The sequence below is a fragment of the Pseudophryne corroboree genome, chromosome 2, assembly GCF_028390025.1.
Source record: "Pseudophryne corroboree isolate aPseCor3 chromosome 2, aPseCor3.hap2, whole genome shotgun sequence".
NCBI lineage: Eukaryota > Metazoa > Chordata > Amphibia > Anura > Myobatrachidae > Pseudophryne > Pseudophryne corroboree.
In genome coordinates, this window is record NC_086445.1 from 907,399,193 (window position 1) to 907,423,442 (window position 24,250).

General features: G+C 43.4%; 1 protein-coding gene across 1 annotated transcript in view; it reads right to left on the minus strand.

Annotated features, from left to right (window-relative positions):
- PITPNA (phosphatidylinositol transfer protein alpha) overlaps window positions 1-14,837 on the minus strand; it is a 102,150-nt gene extending 87,313 nt beyond the window's left edge. Inside the window, exons 1-2 of the mRNA XM_063956087.1 lie at window positions 14,586-14,837; window positions 10,436-10,466 (exon numbers count right to left, since the gene is read on the minus strand). Coding sequence (XP_063812157.1) covers window positions 10,436-10,466; window positions 14,586-14,605 — 51 coding nt within the window. The 5' untranslated portion in view covers window positions 14,606-14,837. The remainder of the gene's footprint in view (window positions 1-10,435; window positions 10,467-14,585) is intronic.
- Between the last annotated feature and the right edge of the window lie 9,413 nt (window positions 14,838-24,250).

Below are 24,250 nucleotides of genomic sequence, written 5' to 3' on the forward strand. Positions count from 1 at the left end.
AAGCATGGATAAAGGGAAAACCTGGACCGCTGGGGTGCCTTGAGGACCACGTTTGAGAACCTTTGCTCTAATCCACAGGTTCTCAAACTCGGTCCTCAGGACCCCACATGGTTCATGTTTTGCAGGTCACCTGTAGATTTTTAAAATGTGACAGTTAGTGATACACAGTGCACCTGCTGGGTGACATGGAAAACGTGAGGACCGAGTTTGAGAACCACTGCTCTAATCCATTTAAAGAGATACAGTACATTCAGTGAAAGTCAGAGCCTAGCAGTCAGCTTGATATTCTACTGTTTTGAACAATCCCTCTAATATAATTACTGATATTACTGATGCCCGCAGGACATTAAAGGGGTCCCCCACTTATGGACCACTACCCTTCTGAAGTAGGTATGCAAGTTCCTGAAATCTACAGGTCACACTGCATCCGGTAGCGCCTTTGCCATCAGTGAAAAGCACTTCCAATGTAGGGTATAATGGTAGAGATGCATACCTTCCAACATGACCCTTTCCAGGAGGGACACAATGCTCTGCTTCTGGACTTTTCTCTTACTGTATGATTGCCGGCACCTGTTTGAACAGGTTAATGGATGAGAAAGGTGTTTCAGCACAGGTGATGGCAATCATAGATTAAGAGGGAAGTCCAGGAGCAGAGCAATCTGTCCCTCCTCGAGAGGGTCATGTTGGGAGGTATGGAGATGTACTAAGCATTGGAGAGTGGTAGGTAGTTTCTCTCTCTCCGCTTCATCAATCAGCTCCTGTCATGTTACAGGCTGTGTTTTTTTCTTCACTTTATCACTCTCCAAGGCCTAGTACATCAGCGCCAACATCTGCGGGCATCCTCCGTATTATAGACAGGAGGGGTGAGAATGGGGTAAAATTGATTGGATGGATGGATGGCTGCCACTCCTGTCCAGTCAGGTGCAGGATTCACTACAAATTATCAGACATGGCAATACTTAATAATTGCTAATGGCTTACACTAAACAATAGTAGTATTGACCCTTTTGATTATTGATAGTGTTGATAGGTGGTAATTCTTATCTTTATGCCCTGCCTCTATTATGCATCAAATAAGCATAAGACCTGACTGGTACTTGAAGGCTGTAGTAGGACAGCACCACTGATCTGAATGCAACCACTACAGCATAAAGTGCTTACAGGATCTATACATCCTGTCCAATCCAATAAAACAGAACAAGATAAGAGGAATGATGTAGGATCCAATAACTAGGTGGACAGGTCAAAAAGTCGACATGAGTTTTTTAAAAATTTGTTTTCTTTTTTTGACCTTTTTCTTACTTAACGATCCACGCGGACTACGATTGGGAATAGCAACCTATGCCAAGCGCAGAGAGGCACCTTGCCCGAAGCATGGCGAGCGAAGCAAGCCATGCGAGGGGACACGGTGCACTAACTGGGGTTCCCGGTCACTGTACGGAGAAAACGACACCAAAAGGTCAACATGAATTTTTTATATTTATTTTGACCTGTCGACATGTCGACCTAGAAACCCTATCCACCTAGAGACCCTGTCAACCAATAGTGGTCGACTTAGTTACTGTCGACCTTGCATACCACACCCGAATGATGTGGCTGACTCTTCCTGGATAGTTTTTGTACTTTCTGCATACTCAGCTAGCTACTACGTAAGAGATCGACCCACAGGTTATTTCTTAATGCAAAACAAGTGATCTTAAAAGAAGACTGGTAACTAAAATATCTTTAACTTCGGTCACTAACCAATGTGATATGTATATGGGGCTGATTCATAGTTGTATATAAATAAACCATGATTGAAGCCACTTTACGCATTTAAAAACACAGATGTGTCCTCATACACCTTGCCTCAATACGCCGTGCATCGTGACTCTGCCGTGAGTCAGCCGGCAGCTCTGCCAAAGTTTGACGTTTTTGTTTTTCGATAATGCGTCTTAAGGCCCATGCACACTAAAAGATTTTTTCCAGCGATTTGAGCGATAGTTTTGGTTTTGCATGATCTATCGTTCAAATCATCTCGTGTGTACACAACGAACGATGCGCGCCCCCACGATCGTTTGAAGCGGGATGTCAGTCATCCATGCATGCAGCGCAATCCCCTCAGTCTCAGCTGAGCAGACTGCTCGTGCTTCAGATAGTTCGTAAAATTGCTCAGTGTAAACACTCAATATTGTTTGTCAGGGAGTTCAAGGGAAATTCACTCATCTTCCAAATTGTTAATCTTTTAAGTCTTCTAGTTTGTATGGGCTTTTACTTGCATCACTATGCGACTAGGATGCACAAGCAGCTTATGCCGATTAAAATGATATGCAGCATGCCTATATGCTGTGTGCAACTGTGGCTGTATCTGCATATGAAATGCAACATTATAGTGATTTCCAGGAAAACACTGTAACATAGCATTTCGTATGCAGATACAGCCACAGTCATAGACAGAATATAGGCATGCCACATATCATAAGCTGCTTGTGTGTTCTATTTGCATAGAAATGCGACTCGTACACATTTAAATGGAATAAGTCGCACGTAAAGTCGTTCGGCGCTACAGAGTCACGGCGCGGTATGGCATGACTAGAAGGGCTGTTTAACGTGCCTGCAACAAGGATGTAGGAGTACACATCTGTAGATGCAGATTTCTGCCTGTATTCAGAGCATATATGTAACCGCACTGCCACCATCCAGCCGCAGAAGAAAGCAGTCGTTATTGACACCACCCCCAACCATGGTGCAGGAGATCCAACTAAAAGTGGCCAGGTCTCTTCGTATGCTTACCTCTGAATAGTCCTGTTGCCACCCAACAAAACCCAGTTACCACTGAAATCTGTACCACTCTGAACCATAAGCTACATATAGGAGGTCCCAGCGCATGTGCAAACTGCTAAACACTGCGAGATCTGTAAGCAGACAAAACCGCATGCACTTCTGAACAAGCCCACAAGTTACTATACTCCTCTGCATTATGAAGTTTTGTGTGCCTACAATACTCCCTGGCATCCTGTGAATATGGTATAATATATGTAAGGCCACAATCTATACCATATTCACTATGCATTTTTAGTACAGAAGCATCCGATACTGGGAAACAGCACAGCTGACACCAAGACAACCCTAGTAACATGCACTTCCTTCAATTCTAGCTGGGCAGCAAGCTTAATGAGTTCAGGTACATTCCCTGGCAGGGGCGTAGCCAGAACTTTGCAGGCCCCATAGCAACATTTTGAAGGGGGCCCCATTCCACTGCTTCTAGAGACACTTCTCTGCAGCAGTTGTTAATTTTATGCCCTCTAATAGTGCCCTAGTTCATGTTCTGAACCATAGTAGAGCTGGGATACGTTTGTGTGACCGGCGGTCTCACAATATCGACGCCAGATTCCCGGCGTCTGAGAATCCCGCCAGTCGGCATGCCAACCAACAGTGACTATTCCCACTCGTAGGTGTCCACGACACCCATAGAGTGGAAATAGAACCTGTGGCGAACGCAGTGGGCCACCAAGCCCACTGCGTGGCGAGCGCATTGAGCCCACAAGGGGCTTCATTGCGCTCACCCCCCCCCCACCGGCCATCCAACAGCTGGGATCCCGCTGTTGGTATTGTGACCGCCAGTCACACATACCCAATGCATAGAGCCTTATTTAATGTTATGCCCCATAGTAGTGCCCTGGTTTCTTTTATGAATCGCAGTAGTGCTTAAGTTCACCCTATGTAACATTTCAGAGCTGCCAGTACACATTATGCCACACAGTACCCCCAATTCACATTGTGATATATAGTGCTCCCCATTCATATTGTGCCTCATTACAGTGCCCCAGTTCATATTATATAACATTAAAATGCCCTCCAGTTAATTTTATACCACACTACAAGGAGCAGGTCCAGGGGCATACATAGCTATATTGCAGGCCCCATGGAAAAGTTTGAAAGGACCCCTACGTACCACCCAATGGTGAAAATTGTATATAACACAAGTAACTGTGACAGGGAAGGTGGCCCTTCTCAGCTCTGGGCCCCATAGCAGCTGCACTGGCTGCACCTATATCCCAGTATATAAACACATGTAACTGTGACAGGGAAGGTGGGCCCCTCTCAACTCTGGGCCCCATAGCAGCTGCACTGGCTGCACCTATGGTAGCTATGCCCCTGTATATAACATATGTAACTGTGACAGGGAAGGTGTAACTGTGACAGGGAAGGTGGGCCCCTCTCAGCTCTGGGCCCCCTAGCAGCTGCACTGGCTGCACCTATGGTAGCTACACCCTTGTTCCCTGGGGATAGGAATGGAACACTTCATGTTGCCGATTTATATTCTTACCCCAAACTACATCAAAAAATAATGTTATGTACTGTGTTATTTCTGTAACTTTTTATCACGCTCTCTAATGTTTATAAACCTTTACTCTCGTTTAAAGCTCAATGATAAAACAAAAGGGAGAGAGAGGTATAGTATTATTTTCAGTTAGAATGAACTGGGAGTATTTACGTTTATGCAAAGTGACTGGGTCGTGGGTCACATATCACAGGTTGGAGTATCTAGTAACACTAGTACATTCTATACAGTATAAAAAGATCTCTATATGCAGTTTAGGACTACGGCATTAATCAGCTTCAGCAGCAAGGCGGAGTGGAGGAATTACAGTGTTACAGAACAATTATCATGAATAGTCATTCTGTACTTTTGGACTTTGCTCCTCTGTATCTTACGGCACTACCCAGTGACTAATTCCAAGCTGCATTTCCGCTGACTATTCATGGCTAACTACTAAATGAGGATTCAGAAACAGTTCTTGCAAAGGCCGCTCCTAATATTATTACAGGACTGCTGTGCTGAACAACCAGGGACCTGTCATTAGAAACACAGCCTCATAAAATAAACATGAGAGCTTTGAGCGCTCTCTTACCTATCTAGAGACATTTGCAAGCAGAATGTAGCTGTAAGGGCCATGCATGTGTGTTATGTAAGCTTAGAATAAGGAACCTTTGAAAATTACTTTATGATCATTTAAAATTAGGAATAGGAAGTAATAGGTGGTAAACAGGTTTGTTCTGATGATGCAGATGTAGCCATGCTCATCTTACTGCGATACGGCATGCCAGCCTGCAACTACTCACAGCCGGCGATCGCTTCATTAACTCCTTCAGGAAAAGTCGCAGCCTGGAATGCCATGCAGCATGCTGCATTGCAGTAAGATGAGCGTGGCTACATCTGTACCTGTTATTACAGTAAATCTGGGTATACACTAGACGATAAATGGGACGATTGGTCATTTTCAGCCAAATCGGAAAAACAAATTGTCCATATCGTCCAGTGTGTATGTACTATTGTGCACTCCCATGCATTATTCATCACATCTTCAGATCTCCTGAAGATATTGGTAACGATTTTTGTTCTAACCTAGTGTGGTATCGGGATCCTGGTGCTTGGGATGCCGGTGGTCTGAATACCGACAGCGGCATCCATACGCGCAGGATCCAGACACCTGGAAGGTAAGTAGGCTAACCCTCCTCCTACCCACCCTCCCCGCAGCCTAACCCTAACCACCCTCCCCGCAGCCTAAACCTAACCTTCCCCACTGCAGCCTAATCCTAACAGTCCTTTCCACACCTCCATCCGGCCTCATCCTAAGGAGCCCCAGAATGTTGATCTATGTCGGAATCCCGGCATTAGTATTCCGACTGCCGGCATCCTGACCAGATCCCGTACTCATTACTAAAAATATATATTTATATATCGTTAACGACCAAACGATGCAAGATCTATCATTCAGTCATCTGAAAGATTACAGTGTGTATGCACTATATCAGTTATTGTGGGGTTCAAGGGAAATCGTAATGACCTTTGCGTCGTTTATGCATCGTCTAGGGTGTACCCAGCTTTACGGATCCCTGGACAGGAGCATGTTAGTTAGTAAGAGAAGATGCATGTGGGCAAAACAGTTATCTTGGTGGTTGCACCAATATTCAGCGCTGGAGCAGTAGAGAATGATTTAAAGGAGGGCACATTTTTGGCCAGTTTGTCCCTGTTGTCATTATAAGTACATTATTACAGTGGCTGAAAATGGTGACAATAGTGGTAATACCGTTTAATCGAGCTTTGGACTTAAAAACTCAGCTGTCCACATGACAAAAATTAAATACCTGGCACTCTTCCTTTAATACCATCCTTCTGTGTATTACAGTACGTATAATGGCCCTCATTCCGAGTTGATCGCTCGCTAGCTACTTTTAGCAGCCGTGCAAACGCATAGTCGCCGCCCACGGGGGAGTGTATTTACGCTTTGCAAGTGTGCAAACGGCTTTGCAGCCGAGCTCTGCAAAAACAGTTTGTGCAGTTTCTGAGTAGGTCTGGACTTATTCAGCCCTTGCGATCACTTCAGTCTTTTTGGACCCGGAATTGACGCAAGACACCCGCCCTGCAAACGCTTGGACACACCTGCGTTTTCCCAAACACTCCCAGAAAACAGTCAGTTGACACCCACAAACGCCCTCTTCCTATCAATCTCCTTGCGATCGGCTGTGCGAATGGATTCTTCGTTAAATCCATCGCCCAGCAACGATTTGCTTTGTACCTGTACGACGCGCGTGCGGATTGCGGTGCATACGCATGCGCAGTATTAACCTGTTCGCTGCGCTGCAAAAAATGGCAGCGAGCGATCAACTCGGAATGACCCCCACAGTTGGATCATCCGGATTGACTCACCACAATTAAAAAGCTACAAACATATCAAACAGAGGACATAATATGTATTATATATGGGTTTTCAATAACTCTGGGACATTTTTGTCTCTAGCAGAATTAAACATCGCAAATGTATTCTCTTATATATTTAACTACTGGAAAGAACATTTGTTGCTCATAAGCAGGACATGGATCTTAAAGGAGTATCACTACACAGAAGATCATATTACCTTCTTATACTAGAAGTCATCTCGCCCTGTGATAACAATTTAGATAAATGTGTGATATTATGATTAAATGAAAAATCAATGAAGAGTTCCAGTATTGGCCTTATATCAATTCAGGCACTTTGAGATAAACCACTGAGCTGCAATTTGTTAATTACAAATATTTGTTATTCCAATCTTAACAAAACATTCCTTTAATGAAACTAATTTCTGCAAAGTTTGTAAATATCAAACCCACACAAGCACGGGGAGAATATACAAACTCCACACAGTTAAGGCCATAGTGGAAATTGAACCATGACCTCACTGCGGTGAGACAGTAATTAGTGCTGGTCTTCTTCATTTTAGTTTCTTATGTTGTTAACATAAAGGATTTTTTGTTTGGATTTGTTGTAGAGACTCAGGCACCCACTAATTACCGCAGTGATAAAAAAAAATTGAACCCCCCCCCCCCCCTCAGCTAGTGAGTGTATCTGAAACTGTCTGTAATGTAAAACGGTTCTCACTGCTGAGTGCATGCATATCCACCGGACTTTATCCTAACATTGTTACATTACATGTCACAGTAAATACACTCTGCTGGCTTAGAAGATATGGTACAGTTGGTAACATGCTCCAGCTAAGTATTTCTCTCATCCACTGACAGATATCGGAGAGCCTGCTCATTAATTGGTTCTTTTCTACATATATGGTGGGAGTGTCCCACATTAAAGAAACTCTGGAATGCAATTAAAAATCTCACTCCGTTAATTGCTCATGTTGCCATCACTTTTTCTCCCCATTCTAATCCCTAGGGCCTCTCGCCACCTTACATGAGACATTAGGATTCACAGCTATATGCCAGATAGGGGATGCAGTTATGGGACCGAACCTGCATCCCGCCCCCTCAAAATCCGACAGTCAGCATGCCAACTAACAGGGACTATTCCCACTCGTGAGTGTCCACGAGACCCATAGAGTGGGAATAGAACCTGTGGTTATTTCCCCTTCCCCCAGCAGTCTAAACCCCCGGCGTCGGTATACTGACCGGTGAGATCCCAAACGCCGGTCACCCATACCCAACCTTGTCAGATAGCCATTGGCTGGTAATTAAACTCAACACAGTCACATCAAGTAGCTTTAAGCTAGATGAGGCATGTATACAAAATAGTGCATCATGCGCCATCAAGAAGGGTCTTCGACCACATTCTACAAGACCTGGGAACCGTGGACTCTATATTACAATGCAAGGTCACACTCCAATTGCATGGGTTTTATTTGATCCACTTAACCTTCAGAAATTGAGCTCTACCTCTTTGTAACATATTCCTACCAATAAGCCACCGCTACGTTTTTCTTTCTATCACCTAATAAAACAGGAAATAAGGGTCTTTATTTAGTGCTCATAATTATGCAGGAGAATGTTATTATCTACCTCCGTTTATATCTCTTTCCGGATCTTTTTTGTTTGCAATACCCAAGAAAAAAAAAACTTCTCAAAAATAAATTTAAATCTATGTAAAATTGTTAAAGAAACCATAAACATAATTTGCATTAATCAAACAAAAAATATAGTGCATCGATCATGAAAAAAAAATTATATTAAATAAATATTTATATCCTGCTAGAACAGGCTTTTTCAACCAGTGTGCCGCGGCACACTAGTGTGCCGCAACCAGTTACAAGGTGTGCCGCGGAGCCAGGGCAGCTTCCTACACCTTCAGAGTGAACTGTTGGCCCGGGCTCTTCTTAGAGGATCAGTCATGCTCCGGCCGTGACCTGTGCCTTCAAAATGGTGTGATATCATAGGTCACGGCAGCCGCGTCTCACCACCCAGCCAGCCCACCCGCCTGCATACACATCTTCCAGTTCCCGCCTGCATACACAGCTTTCCTTGCCCACCCACATCCACACCTGCCCGACCGCCCGCTGCTCAGTATTCGAAGCAATCCACTATGAACAAGCCCCGCCACTGAGGGACAGGAAGGAGGACAGCTGACCGGTAGGGGCTAATATTTGTTATGTTATCTCTCCTGTGGGGAGCAATAGGATTTATGGATTTATAGGGGGAACAATGTGAATAATTCATGTGGGGAGAAATGTGATTGATTTATGTGTGAGCAACATGATTTATGTGGGGAGCAATGTGATTGATTTATGTGGGTAGCAATAGGATTTATGTAAGGAGCAACATGATTTATGTGGGAAGCAATGTGATTGATTTATGTGGGTAGCAATAGGATTTATGTAAGGAGCAACATGATTTATGTGGGGAACAATGTGATTGTTTTTTTCTGTGTAGGCCGATGTATGTGTGGATTCTTTATTTCTGTTAAGGCCAATGTGTGTGTTTTGTTTTTTTCTGTGGGGAACGGATGGTGTGCCTTGGCAATTTTAAAATAGTGTTCGGTGTGCCGTGAGTAAAAAAAGGTTGAAAATCACTGTGCTAGAATATCTAACCAAAAATTGGTTGTAGGTATAGGTTGTTTCGCCCTGAACTAACAGCTGCTGAATGCCTCACAGATCAATTCAATTGTTGTTCCGTTCAGGCGCAAACAACTGCCGCGGCAGGCTTTTCAGCTACCTACCCCTTAAGGTGGTGAGCTGAAATTAACGAAAAGGGACTCGTTTGGGCTCCCAAGCGGCATTTTTCACTCATTAGTTAAGTCTTTACAAGGCTAAACCAACAATTATGGAATCTGTCAGCCCCATAAAACAATTGAATAGCACCTCCAATCCAGTCACTTTAGATGGGAGATTGGGTGTGATAAAAACAAATCTCGTCTTGTATGTGTACATGTTCTAGTCTAGTGCTTAGTGGCACGTGTAGATAGGAGGCGGTTGTTTTTTTTTAAATAAAATTAGTATCTGAACGTCTGACGAGGTGCATGTGCATATTTATAACAGTGGTCTCAAACTTGGTCCTCAGGAACCCGTACAGTTCACATTTTCCAGGTCACCTCATTACTCATTGACAAATTTTCAAAGATAGTGAAATATAAATAATGATCAGCTACAGGTCAACTACGTAACCTAAAAATAACCTTGTACAGGACATACCACATTTTTATACATCAACATCTCTCATAGGGTTCTTTGTTATGACAACACTGTTATAGGCCACCAGGTAGAGAAAGGGTTTTCCGGATGATATGTTTGAACAATTGACTGGAGTTACTGGTTTAACAAACAGTATCCATGGCAATCTTCAGCTAATCAATGATTTACATTATACTCTAACAATTACACTGCACACTTCATGTTTCACTTTTCTGGCCTTTTGTTGTGGAGCCTACAGTACAGTGTATCCCCACATGTAGTGTACAGGGTGTGGCGATACATACCAGCACACTGAACCATTGTAACCTCTCAAAGCACCTTTCTGTACATGCAACACCAAACTGATCTAAAGTAATTATTGGGTGCGTTTACAGTCAATCAGACCAGAATTGAGTCAAATTGAGTGTACACAACCGGTTCCACCTTCAAATATTACTAGTTGGTACATGACCAAACATCAACGTATATATGTCAGGGAATATAAGATTTTTCTTACCTCTTCTACTGATAGCGGCAACACAACTCGGCTGTAATAAAACAGACATGAAAATTAATGGGTACCATTTAAAATATGTAGCCTTATTTTATTTTATTTTTTATGTACACTGAAAAGTATCAAGCCAGTCACATTATCAGCTACAATACCTTAAAAGGGAACAGTTAGCAATTGACTTAAAGCTACCGTTGGGGAGTTCTAACAATATGCACATGTGCGGTTATCGGGGTGCACATGTGCCAGTGTAGGCTACCGGGGACAGATCCTAAGGATCTCTTTCTGGAACAAAATGTGAAATTGTAGCAAATGGGCTATATTGGCTGATGTTCGCTTAAAATGAAGTCTCTTTTCGGAGAGTGATACATTAAGGAGACCGTAGCCCCCATTTAAACATAAAAAAAAAAAAAAATTGGTTTGTGGTATCTTAGCTGAACACAGGAGTTATGTGTGTGTTACAGAACAACTGCTCCGTGGACCAGTTTGAGAATTGTCCTAAATGTGATTGATATGAAAAGATAAGACACCTACAACGGCCCAGCAGCCAAAGGCACACATCATTTCAGTGTCTGAGTTCTGCCATGAGCATATACTGTCGCAATGCCAAAAGGGATGATTCAGATGTAGATGCAGTGTGGGTCGGTGCTGCGCCTTCTGTGGCAGTGGCATCTTTTGACAACAAAAAGATGCCCCCAGATCCGCTACATCGGATTCACAGCATAAATGTTGCCAGGCCCATCGGACATCTGAGTAATGGGCCAATACAACAGGCAGCTATCGGGGCAATCTACTGTTCTGCCAATGCCCGCGTTGGGGGTTCTGGGAAATCAAACATGTTGTAAATCCTTGACTTGCCGATTCAGACCAGACAATGATTGGTGAGTCTAGGATTTTTAACATGCTGTATTTTTGCTGATTCCCTGACAGATCATCGACCATCAATGTCTGCCGATTGGTGTTTTTGATTGCCAATCGGATCGGTTTCAGGGAAATCGGCTTGTAGATGCAAGGACCTCATAACCCAAAACTACGCTGTACCAGTGAAACCATCCAAGGACTTATCCACTGGTTTTGGCGCTCCAAGAAAACGCGTCCAACGTACCTCTATGTTCTGGAACATTCCCCATTGCTGCCAACAAATACCAGCAGCATGTCAATCATGCTGCAGCTTATGGGGTATGCGACCAACATTGCAGACGTAAGGAGGCACAAGAACACTGCATCTTTGACGCACGCACAGTTCTCCATCCGTCTGGAAACTGCGTGAAGATGGAAACAGCATCCACCTCTGAATCAGCCCCAGAGATATTAACGGGAACACCGACTGTAGAGACAGTTAAAGCTAGGCACAATGATATATAATACTTAGCGCTAATCAATAAGGAATACTCAGGAAACTCAAGGTAACCTTGACCTATCTTCAATATATAGAGAATGCTGGGATACCAAAGGTGTTTTTTTCTGTAACACTGTTAAGTAATTGTCAGCTTCCCTGTAATGTGACTGGCATGACCCCTTAGTCAGATTGCACCCCAAAAGGTACACATCATGCATATCTATAATAGTTCTAATAGCACAAAGTAGTTACAGACAAAAACACTTCCAGAAATAGTTTATGAGGAAACTGCGTAATCCTCTCTTTCGTAAGTTGTCTTGATTTATGCCAAATGTAAGCAACATGTAGCTCTGCGTTACATACTGGTCTGCAAAGTTATATAAACAGCCATTAAAACACACTACCAGACATCTAGCTACTGGAAATGTCCTGCCTATTCCAGCTGGAAAACCTTTCAGCATTTGTAAATTAACTAAAATGAATATTTCTCACTTTGCTGAAGTAACTCTTTATAATATACTTCTTAGAAAATGTGGGAAACACCTTCAAGAGGCGTGACGTTTGTATAGTGTAGTATACCACAGAAGGGAATGTCCTCACTGAGGTTCTGTAGCCTCCACCTGCCTATTGTTTAATAATACAATATGCCAACTTCATATAGCTCAACCTTATATGATTTTTTGCTGTTAGAACATTAAAGGGGCATACACACGGTGCAATATGAAACATAGTACATATCACACCATGCACATACAGCTTGCGATGCCGATGTGCGCTGACCAATATAACACATTTACTGCACAATACAGCACACAGTCCCAACATTTAGGAAGCACAATGATGATACAATATTTTTAGTGATTAAACTGATCTAATGACCTAAGCAGCACAACATAATACCAGATATACAATACAACAAGTATAATATTGCCTTAACCAGTGCTGGAGTAAGCTTACATCTTCGATTAAACAAAAAATATAGAATTTAAATAAGACAGAAAAAAATAAATCCTTATTATTCCTGCTTAGCCTACAGGCTCAGCGACAAGCTCTCAGATCATGTGAGGGCAGACAGCACAAAGCTACAGGAAGCGGTGACACCATTGCACATATAGCTAGCTTTTACTTCATATAACACTCTGGGAACCACCATACTATACAGGGACCTGGTGTGCTCAGAATGGGTATGGGACTCAGGGTCGACAGTGTCTAGGTCGACACCCATTAGGTCAACACCTATTAGGTTGACAGTGTCTAGGTCGACACCTATTGGGCAACAGTGGCTAGGTTGACATGAACAAGGTCGACATGGGTTTTTCATGTTTTTTTGGTGTCGGTTTCTTCGTAAAGTGACCGGGAACCCCAATTAGTGCACCATGTCCCCTTGCATGGCTCGCTTTGCTCGCAATGCTTCGGGCAAGGTGCCTCGCTCTGCTACCACTGCGCTCGGCACAGGTTACCATTCCCAATCGTAGTCCACGTGGATCATAAAGTATGAAAAAGATTTTAAAAAAAGAAAAAAAATTGAAAAACTCATGTCGACCTTTTTGCATATTGACCTTGTTCATGTTGACCTTATGGTCGTGTCGACCCATTCACTGTTGACCAAAGGGTGTCGACCCAGAGTCCGGATACCGCTCAGAATTCCTTTATAGTAAATGGCATAATAACAAACATTGACATTTTTTTAGATTATTAATATATTCAGTTACTTTAATATTGTGCAATACAGCTATTAACTACAAGAGATGCTACCACAGTGTTCTGCAGGGCTACAAGAGTAACAGCTACAGCCCGCAGGAAGTATGCCCCAAAGCAATCCGGTATCGGTCATTGCCACGCTACACTATGTTGCCATTAATCAAATGATCCAACGCACAGAATGAGTAGGTTTTCCTGTAGATGACTACCTGTGACCGCCCATCACCAACTGGCTCACTTCAATTACAGGGATACAGGCCTACAACAATCCCTCTATCACCCACTGTACCATGTACAATACTGTCTGTCCACACTTTCTCCAACACAAACTAATATATTAATGAGACATGGCATGTCTGTGTTCCTCAATGTTTACACATCTAGTGTCATCAAGTTCTGAAAGAAGTAAAACACAAATGTCAGCTATATTTCTGCAACAGTTTATTCTTGTAAAATAACACAAGTGTTGGGACACCAGAATAAATTGAAAGAAAAAAAAAAGAAAAAAAAAGTTAACTAATTACATTATCAGGTAGTTCAGCCCTTCTTCCGCCGACAAAAATAAACCTACATTTTCAACAAACGACAACTGAGCAGTAAGCTAAAAAACATAAAATCTAATATTTACCTAGAACATAACCTGTTCCTGTCTGCAGATACAGGCTGTGGGGTGATGGGTATCTATCACAGGTTACTCAGCAGTCAGCACCTGGCAGTGTCAAATGTCATTTTCCAGATTACTATGCCTTACCTGCAGCCAGGGTCAGATGCAGTCTGCACCACTACCCAGTCTCTACTCATGCCCTATCCTTCACACACCATCCACAGCTCATCCAAGGTCCAACACTGCCCCCCAACACCAGCATCATTACCCCTGAGATCCGCACTGATCCCTACTCCCAACTACAGCTGCACATCTTCAGCACTAACACAATCACTGATCCCTACAGTAGGTCCAGCATTGCTCCCTCCGACAGCTGCACATCTTTACTCCTGACACCAGCACTGATCCCTACTGCCTGCCCAGCATCGCTCCCTCCTACAGCTGCTCTCATCTCATTCATTGCGGGACCCCCCTTCCTCCCGCCTCCCCAGCGCCCCTCTGCCGGTGCTTACAACTCCTTTATCAGCACCATGGCCGCTCCCGATCTTCTTCTCCGCTGCTCCCGGCCCCGAGTGAAGGTTACCGGTCACTTCTCACTCCGCACCGCGCTGGGGGCGGGGCGTTGCTGCAGCAACTGGCACGTCACGGGGGATCGTCAGAAACGGTGCGCGATGAGATCGAGAAAAATCGCCAACCCCCCTCCCACAGCCTCCGCTCCAACATCTGGAGTAGAGAACCCCAGCATCGTTCTGCTGAGGACACTGTCTGGGAGGCGCATCTGCATGCATTGTTTTGTCTCCATCATAGGCGCCATTTTGTTGAAGTCAATTTAGTAGACCATCATAGAATGTAAACTTCGAGAAAATGGCGGCGGCCATTGGCGTAAGTACGTACGCAGCGTTCTTCTTAGGTGTTCTGCTTAGGTGTGGCAAAAAACTGTGTCGTGTAGTTACTGTGTATTATGATGAATATATAGGTAAAGTGTTCTCACTCAGCTGTAGACTCCTGTATCTTGTAACTGCTGCATATGAGACTATATGGCATGTCATAAATAGAAATACATTGCAAATGTTTATCTTTAGTTTTGCTATGTTTTAATTAAGTTGCTCCTATCACATTTTAGGGCATCATTATTAGAGTAAGTATACTTACTACCCAACATTTAAAATTGTGGAAAAAATAAGTTCTACCCTGGATCTTGTCAAAGCTCCATTACTTTAGTCTCTTAATATAAAAGATATAAAAGGATACCATCAAAAACGGTATTTCTGTTATTTGGATTTTGCCTGGTTTGGGACTCATGAAGCTTATAGTGGAATACAGAATGGGGAACTACAAGAGTAAGGGCATATGGAGCATTACGAGAGTGGACGCATATGGGGCACTACAAGAGATGGGGTATATGGGGCCCTCCAAGATTGGGGCAGTGGGACACTACAAGAGTGGCGGCATATGGGGCACAACAAGACTGGGGGTATGTGCGGCACTACAGTGTCGGAGCATATCAGGGCCGGCAACAGAAATCTTGGGGCCCCGTACAGTGATATGTCTGGGGCCCCCTCAGATGACATATTTCTGCAGTGGGGTACACTGTGATTCCACAGGGAATAACATCGGGTGTAGAGTTGGATCTTGATCCGAGGCATCAACAGGCTAAAAGTTTTGACCGTTCTCAGGATACATAGCGCCGCCTCCTCTATATCCCCGCCTCCAGGCACTGGAGCTCAGTTTGTAAGTTGGTGCCTGCAGTGCAGGCTGCTAACGGGGTGGGGGGCTGCGCTAGGCAGCCCTGAAAATAGCTTTTTGAAGAAAAGAATTCAAGGGCCGCAGCACAGGCACTTAGAAGTGCTATATGTCAGTCTGACATATCGTGCTGCGGCTCCCTCACCTATCCCAGCGGCGCTGTAAACTCCCGCGCCATGGTTGCCGGGTACTTACAGCGGAGGGCTCCGGTCACTACAGGCACACACGCCACTGCTCTCCTGGATCGCGTGGCCACATCTTTGGGAGGAGGTAAGAGGGTCCCCCAGGCGGGACCCGCTGAAATCGCAATCCGGCGCTGTCTCTTGATAAAGCCAAATATTTATCTTATTTAAAACCATTTAAGAGGTCTAAGAACACTGTACGCTATTGACGTATGGAGTACCGTAAAGGTACGCACATTGCGTAGCAATCGCTTAGCCGTAGTCGAGACGCTCAAGCGTCACGTTCGCTCACGGCCAAGAGATCACAGGCAGGCACGCTATTGGCTGCCGACTAACGTAATGGTTCGCTATAGCGTAGCGGACGCTCGGGACCACGAGGAGATCACCAGCGGCGCTGACGCTCACAATGTTAAACCTTTATATGTAAACCATGAACAATGTATTATACAGGAAAACCTTAGTGTAGTGATAGAGTGTAGATGCAACACAGTGTAACCTTATTAACTTAAAAGCTGTTCGAGCGTCACCGACGCTCTCAGAATACTTAACACTATAAGAAATACACAAATACCGGGCTTAGGGTCTAACGCCTTATATGAATGTTATACTTGAAAAAGAATAATACAATACAAGTCATACACTACAATATAACATAGACTAACTAACCAGATAACTACACAGGAAATACAATACAATTACGTTTAAGGGAAAATGAGAGAGAAGGAGGAGGAGAGAGAGAGAGAGAGAGAGAGAGAGAGATGGCTCACAATAACAATAAAGACAATATGATTGCGGAGAAAACTTACGCACAAAGGAACGATCGCATGCGCCTTTCTGAATATCCAGCTCCCGATTATCAGTGATGAGAACCGTTGAAGAGAGTGTACTGGATACGATCGGCTTGTCTATTTATGCCCCACACACAATACAATTCAATGGTCCCTACAATCTCATTGTTCATTGGACACAGGAATTCGTCTTCGCATTATAACAAAAGGTCATAGGTTGATTCATACGGGTGGGCTGTGTCTATTTCCAACTGCTCAGGTGGGTGGGAAACTAGGTTTCCCGCCGCATGGATAAGTAAGTGCAAATAATAGTAAAAGTACATAAACTTCTTATGTCCATAACTATTCGCACGAGCGATTAATCCGCTTCAAACCAACACCGGAATATTGCTAATTAAATACTCTTCCGATGGATACTAAACACCACTGTATGACCCATGTCTGACCCTTCGTATCAAACAAAGAGGGATCTCTTTGTTCATGAACATGCTACATTAACTAAACTTTCAGATTCTATTAAAGGGACCATGATCTACAAAATACATTAAATAGTTAAAATATGTAACGATTGAGTCGCACGCTGGGCACACAGAAACTCTACCGTAAATGCGCATACCGTGTGCCTGCGGGTGCACGTAACAGCGGGTATGCGCACGCACGGGAGAGTGCACGCATGCGCAGCGCGTACCTGTATGAGGTGCAAATATGGTAGTGTGCATCGTGATATTTTTCTGACTTTGACAGTCCACCCTTTGGCAGTCAACATTAACTGCCACTTCCTAAAACATTTCAAAACGAGAAAAATATATGTCAGGTGTAAATACATTTCCATGGTTGGGTAAGGGAGGAGAGAAGAAGGTGTGAAAAGGGTATGACCTAGTGAGATAGCAGTAGCATGTGTGTATGAATCCATGTTTGGGGGGTCATGTATCATCGTGCCGTACGTGTTTTAGATCAAGCTTCGAGGTATTGCGAAGTATACATTTAAATTCCTTCTTATCCCGCGGTACGGGTCTGTGGATGGGCTGTCAAACTTTACCGAGCTCTTTTCGGATTTTGGTTGCAACAAAATGGGGGAGCACATTTTAGTTGATGATACATGAATGGGGGGATATGTGAATGCTGATATCTGTGCCTGTATTCCCTATCGACTATGTGTGTCATTACCTGAAGGTTGTAGAAATGAAGATAAAGAACAATTATGGTAAATGCAGTGGTATTCTATGTCAGGTTAATGAACATTTGTCGGTTGAAGTCTTGTTCGGTGTCTGTTGAATGCAGTCTTCTTTGGGCTTTTGCCAAAAAGTGTGGGCAAAAGCTTTGTCAATGTCCATAGACTTACAAAAGTGTTGGGCTAGCGTAATTTAAAAATTTCTAGGGAAACTGGGGGTCTATGGCATAGTTCATCAAATATCTGTGTATAAGGTTGTCAAAACTTCTTCTTTAATCCATCAGTTGTCTGTATACAGGATCATCAAATTCCTTGTCCAAGTGGGTCTTTTTACCTTGGAGAAAACGGAAAAACAGGTGAAAGAAACGGACCGTATAATCGCATTTTCATCACATCATTGTTTCTAACGTTGGGTCATAAATCAAATCCATTGGAATTACAATTTCCTCACTCCTTAGACTCATTACCCTGGTACTACGTTTGCACTTCATTAAAGCCTGACCGCATCTAAATATCAAGCCAATCGATATGACAACACCTAAGATACAAAGAAGAAACTTCCCTACATCCATTATGACTCCTTGAGCCCATTCTCCTAAACCAGAGAACCAATTTCGCGGGTTCAACCATGACACCCAACCAGTCAGCTCATTACCCACAGCAGCAAGGGTGAGATTGTGTCTCCTGCGAAATTCCCACTTTAATTGGAGAATGTCATCCATCTTTTGGTCTATGACCTCGACCGGATCCTCGGTACTATTCGTAATATATTTGCAGCATTTCACGCCGTACTGCGTTGCCAGTGTGACACAATATCCACCTGTCACTGCTGTGAGATAATTAAGAACCATTCTATGCTGAACCAGTTCTGTTTTATAAGCTTGAAGCTCTCTTCCAGTATATCTAAAAGTGTCATCATACATTTCTGTGATATTGTCTAACAAATTTGCAAGCGCAGATATGTATCTATAGTTCAGCACTCCTCTAGCGGTGCGAGTGATATCTAACGCGATTAGGAATTGAATCCCGGTGGATTCATGGATCATGTCAGAGGCCGAATGCTCTGTCCTTTCTGTCAGTTGCCTTTTAACTACGTGCTCGTAATGGGTGTGAGTATAAGGAGCTTGGGCACCACGGTGTATATCTTTCATTTTGGCATGTGATACAGTCATTACTTCAGGCAGTACTTTTCCAATATAACACAATCCTTCAGAGTTTGGGGCAAGCCACTTATACGCCTTCCTCCCGCATATGAAATATGCATCATCGGGGAGAACATATGGGACGGAGTAGGACATAACCATATTACACATCTTCCATGTGAAATCTCCTAACCCTAATTCTCCCATCTGTCTAGTACACGTATCAGTTTGTACGATATGTGCACAGTATCCTGGTGATACCTCTCCAACTCTCGTAATCCTACTTCCTAGGGTATACCTATATCGGAAAGATTTTTCTCTACTGGCTATGTGGCGTATAAGCTCTGTATCTGTAGGCATTCTATCTGCTCTATATGAAAAGGTCATGGTTTGGTTACTCCATGACACTTCCCAATTTCCCGGCTTTCGGGGATTGGTAATGTTAAAACATATTAGGGATCTATCCACATGATATTGGTGGAGCTTCAAACTAGGAGGACTGGAGATATTAAACCTCCTGTCCACCGGTCTCCCACCCTTTAGCTCAAGTACCTCTCCTACCGTTAAAGGGAATGGTACTAGTCCTGATTTGCTATGACCTTGAGGTACTTGAGAGCATACCCAACAATCTGTTTGATTTAACACACTACCCACTAAGGAGTGATAGTCACTCAATGGATGCCGGTCCATGTGGATATTAAAACTGGATTGGCATTTCTTAATGCACCCATCCTCAACTACATTGTCACAGAGCCTACAGATACAGTTTTCTTCAGCTAACAATCCTTCACAATTCCTTCTATTGTCAATGCTATCGGATCGTTTTCTGATACTCGCCTTTACTTGTTGATTAAGTTGTTCTTGGAAAACTACGCCTCCATCTTTGTCATCAGAACCTTTCTGGATCCTTTCTCGACCTCCATGGTACTCTCGCCGGAACAGACTGCTCTGGTCAACATCATGGTCAACAGGAAAATCCATATCACAGTCTCTTGGGGCAAGTCCATCTTACAGGAGGAGAAAAGAAGAAATTTGTAATGGGGGTACAGAAAAACAGTTTGAGGGGGAGAGAAACTTGTTACGATAATTAGTTCTCTAGTCTTGTCGTTCTTCTTGTTCTGCTGTCATCTCAAAGGTGCTGTCTCTCAGTCTTCCAAACGAACATTCCAGTGATGCAATATTCCTTCCAAATCAGCGATCTCTCTGTAAGGAGCAAAAATCTTGCATTACCATTTGTCTAACTGATGGGTGACATACCATCTTTAAAACATGAAAACATGAGTGAGAAGAGAGAAAACAAAAAAAAAAACAAAAGAGAGAGAACAATTCATAAAAATATATATTACATAAACCAACAATAAACAACAACAGGATAAAAAAAACATTTTCTTTCAAACATTTTAAAACATTGTCAGATCATCAGGCTGTCATATCTACATGTCCAATGGTTTCCTTGCGCAGTCCCCCCCCACCAGCACCTCCATACTCCACCCTCTGTATCTGGCCAGGATACATTGATGCGGATAGGTCATGCTGGGGTTTGGTAGACTTCTGCAAAGACCAAGTAGATATGCAATGTTTGAGTCCTACCAATAATCGTCAGAGATGGGGAGAGAAAAGAAACATTTCACAGATACATTTACAACATTTCACCCGGTCATTCCTGTGTCTTCAGGGAATGACCTCCCAATTTATTAACTGTTACCTCAGGCTTACCATCAGTCCTAATGATCACCTTTCCTGACTACATATCATGGGTGTGGCTCAAAATTCTTCCTATATGATCCCTGATTATAATTAGATGTGTCATATTCATTGTCTAGGGGGTCTGACCTTACGTGGGATGTTACAGTTACTGGCATAATGCCCTTCTCTTTTACAACGATAACAAATCCTTGAGTTCCTCCATGTGCCAATGGCCTGGGGTTTTGGTTGATTTGATGTCTCCTCTAATGCTTGGATGCTCATCACCATCAACCGTTTTCCCTGTACTTCCCTGCTTCCTTGGATATCATGGTTATGTTGTTGTCTAGGGGGTGTATATACCTTGTGTGTGCTTCTAGACCTGCAATCTCGTGCAACATGACCTTCCCTTAAGCAGTTGTAACAGCTTGTCACCTTTGACTTAACCACAGGGATCTGAGGCTTCTTTGTTTCCCCTTGCTTGATGCTGGTTTGCTCATGCCCAACAGCAGAGTCCCTTAATGCAGTTACTGATTTATCTCTCCAGTATGGATTGGTGATCTGTATCCTTGCTCTCAACACTTCCTTTAAACCATCCATTAGCACAGATACTGCTACTTCTCTGTGCGGTGCACTTGTTTCGATGTTTTCTATACCCTTATACCTAGTCATGTCCTGCAATGCCCGGTGAAAATAATTAGAAGTACTTTCCCCTTTGTTTTGTCTTATGGAGAAGATTTTGTTCCACTCGACAATGGCTGGGAAATATACTTCCAACTGTCGGTTGATCTGCTTAATACATTCCTGATTGTGTTCCTCCGTACAAGGTACCTCCGTGTCTAATTTACAATCAGCAATAAATTTCGCAGGGTCAACACTGGAGGGCAAACATGCCCTCAGCACTGTCCGCCACTCTTTGTTGGTGGGTTCTGTGGAGTTTCCTATTTCTTTAATAAACCTTTGACATGCTACTAGATTTTTCCTGGGATCAGGAAATTCAGACATAATTGATCTCAATTCGGTCCGGGACCAGGGACAGCGCATTGCACTGTCCTTGACGGGAAGGATTCCCTGATCGTCAGTCTTCCCATCGGGGACTGTGATCACTCTGACAGGACTAAACTCAATTACATCACCTTGTTTTGGTCTTACAATATGGGGCACATTTGTTTGTGCGTGATATAAAACATTGTACGTACCTGTGGACACGACCTCACCTGACCCTCCGTTAGGGGGTTTGATTATTGCCTTTACCGATTTGGTCGCGTCCACCTGGATGTCTTGTAGGATGGCTTCTGGAAGAGGTGCCGACATCGTTCTGGGCTCACTTTCTTGCTGGTAATCCTGAGGGAAGTTTGACATGGGGTGCAACTTGCATAGGTTAATAGTTGTACATTTAACAGTATTACAATTATCATTGTTATGTTTATTACACTTATTCTTATCATCTATACTACAGTTGCTAAGAGCGTTTTTATTGTTCATCATTGTGCCTTTCTCCGCAACCATAATTCTCTCCATTGCCATGTCTCTCCTCCCAAGATAAGAGTCAGATATGTCAGTTAACTCTCTTTGCAATTCACTTTCCTGTTGCCATAACTGTAAACAATCAAAATGTTTAACTCGTCTCTTTGCTGATTTAATGAGACATATTCTCCTCCTTAGATTCAGTAACACATCTGGGCTAAAGCTGCCTACTTTTGGGAACTTCTCCCCGTCATATACAGTCATTCTTTCCCATTCATCACATAAAATTTCTGTGTGTGAACCGTATTTTTCACACATTACGTACCTTGCCGACCCGATTGGTCGGTTTATAGAATCAACCCGAACCGAGGTTGATCGCCCCCTTCCTGAACAACTGGCCCCCATAATTTGCAGGTGTTGCTTGCTCTACCTCTGACCTTTATATCAGGGTCTTCAGCGAACCCTTACATAAAACCAAAATATTCAAAGATAGGTTGACGGTGGTAGTTTACCGAGTACCCCACTTACTCGCCCACGCCGACCAATACGACCTCCACACTGATATAGTGCTGGCGTACTCGACCCAGGGCCCCTATGAACCTTTGTTTGCTGGAACATGTGAGTGTGATCCGCAGAGCATTAACCCTTTCCAGTAACTGTGGGGTTGTTGGATAATTCCTGAGTGACCAGCGAACTTCCCTTTTGAAAATAAAAAATTACACAAATCACGTTAGAATGTACAAATAGCGTTTATGACCCCTTTCGTACACAAATGGTACTAGGTCAGATTACTAACTAATGCACACAATTACGTGCGGTACAATCGTTCAGTACATAAGCAACTAATCTTATGTACGGAGCGACCAACGGAATCGACATTCGGCAGCTGCGAATTCCTTCAGCCTGAGCTTTATGGCCTATATGGGTTCCGCCCCAACCCTTCTTGGTGTTGGGCTACTTGAACTGTATAGTGGACTTCCTTGTCTGCTGTACCTGGACCTCCTGGTCTGTTATGCGACCTCCTGGTCTGACCTCCTGGTCTGCTACAGTATGACCTCCTGGTCTGCTACACTCTAATGCTCTTTATATGTTTAACAAGGGATGCCTCCCTAGCCACCGTGCATGTCACTTACACGTATGTAATTTCACGAGAACTCGATGATTTCTGTGGTTCAATCCCCAAAATTGTAAAAACTTATATAATTGCAAACACTCACTCACCACATGTACACTTTTGTTTCTATTTCTATTTCTGCGCAGAAATTTCTTTCCTTTAGACCAGATGTGTTGTAAATTTGGAGAAGGATCTGTTAGTCTAAATTTCGGACACTAAAATAGACTTGCGCTATTTATCGCGTCGCCACCTTTTCGCCTGTTAAAATAACACTAGCGTGTGATTTGAGTTACGTGGGCGTACCCGGACGCTCCGTTGCGTAATATACGCTGCGTGCGTCGGCCTTTGCGTACGCAAGTCTCACCCTTTGTTAGAGACACGTGTACACCAGTCTTTATCCACCGTAACACAACTAACACGTTTATCAATGTAGATGATCCTTGATCATCTACCGAGCACCACACCGATCTCTCCTTGTATCTTTAGGTAGAGCTGTGTGCGTGCTTTGCAATTTATCCCTTAATGTATTACTTTTACACTTTAACTATGAAATAGCGACAAATCTCTCTTAGCACGTTTATCAATTATAAAATGGCAAACAGGAGAGTGATATATGAAAATACACGAATAAAAAGAAATGCAGATATGCGTGTGTGCGTACGCAAGACAGAAATAAACAGTTTTAAAAGACACTAGCGTGTTGTTCTTACCTCCGGTTCCGGATTCCCTCAGCACCCTTTACTAAGCGAAGCAGACGCTTATCCAGACAGCACTACGAGGAATATGATCTCCCGCCCTTTGCTGATGGATAATGTCTGCTGAAATTACCTAGCAGAGATATGTGAAGGACGGACGAGCCGCCAATTGATAAAGCCAAATATTTATCT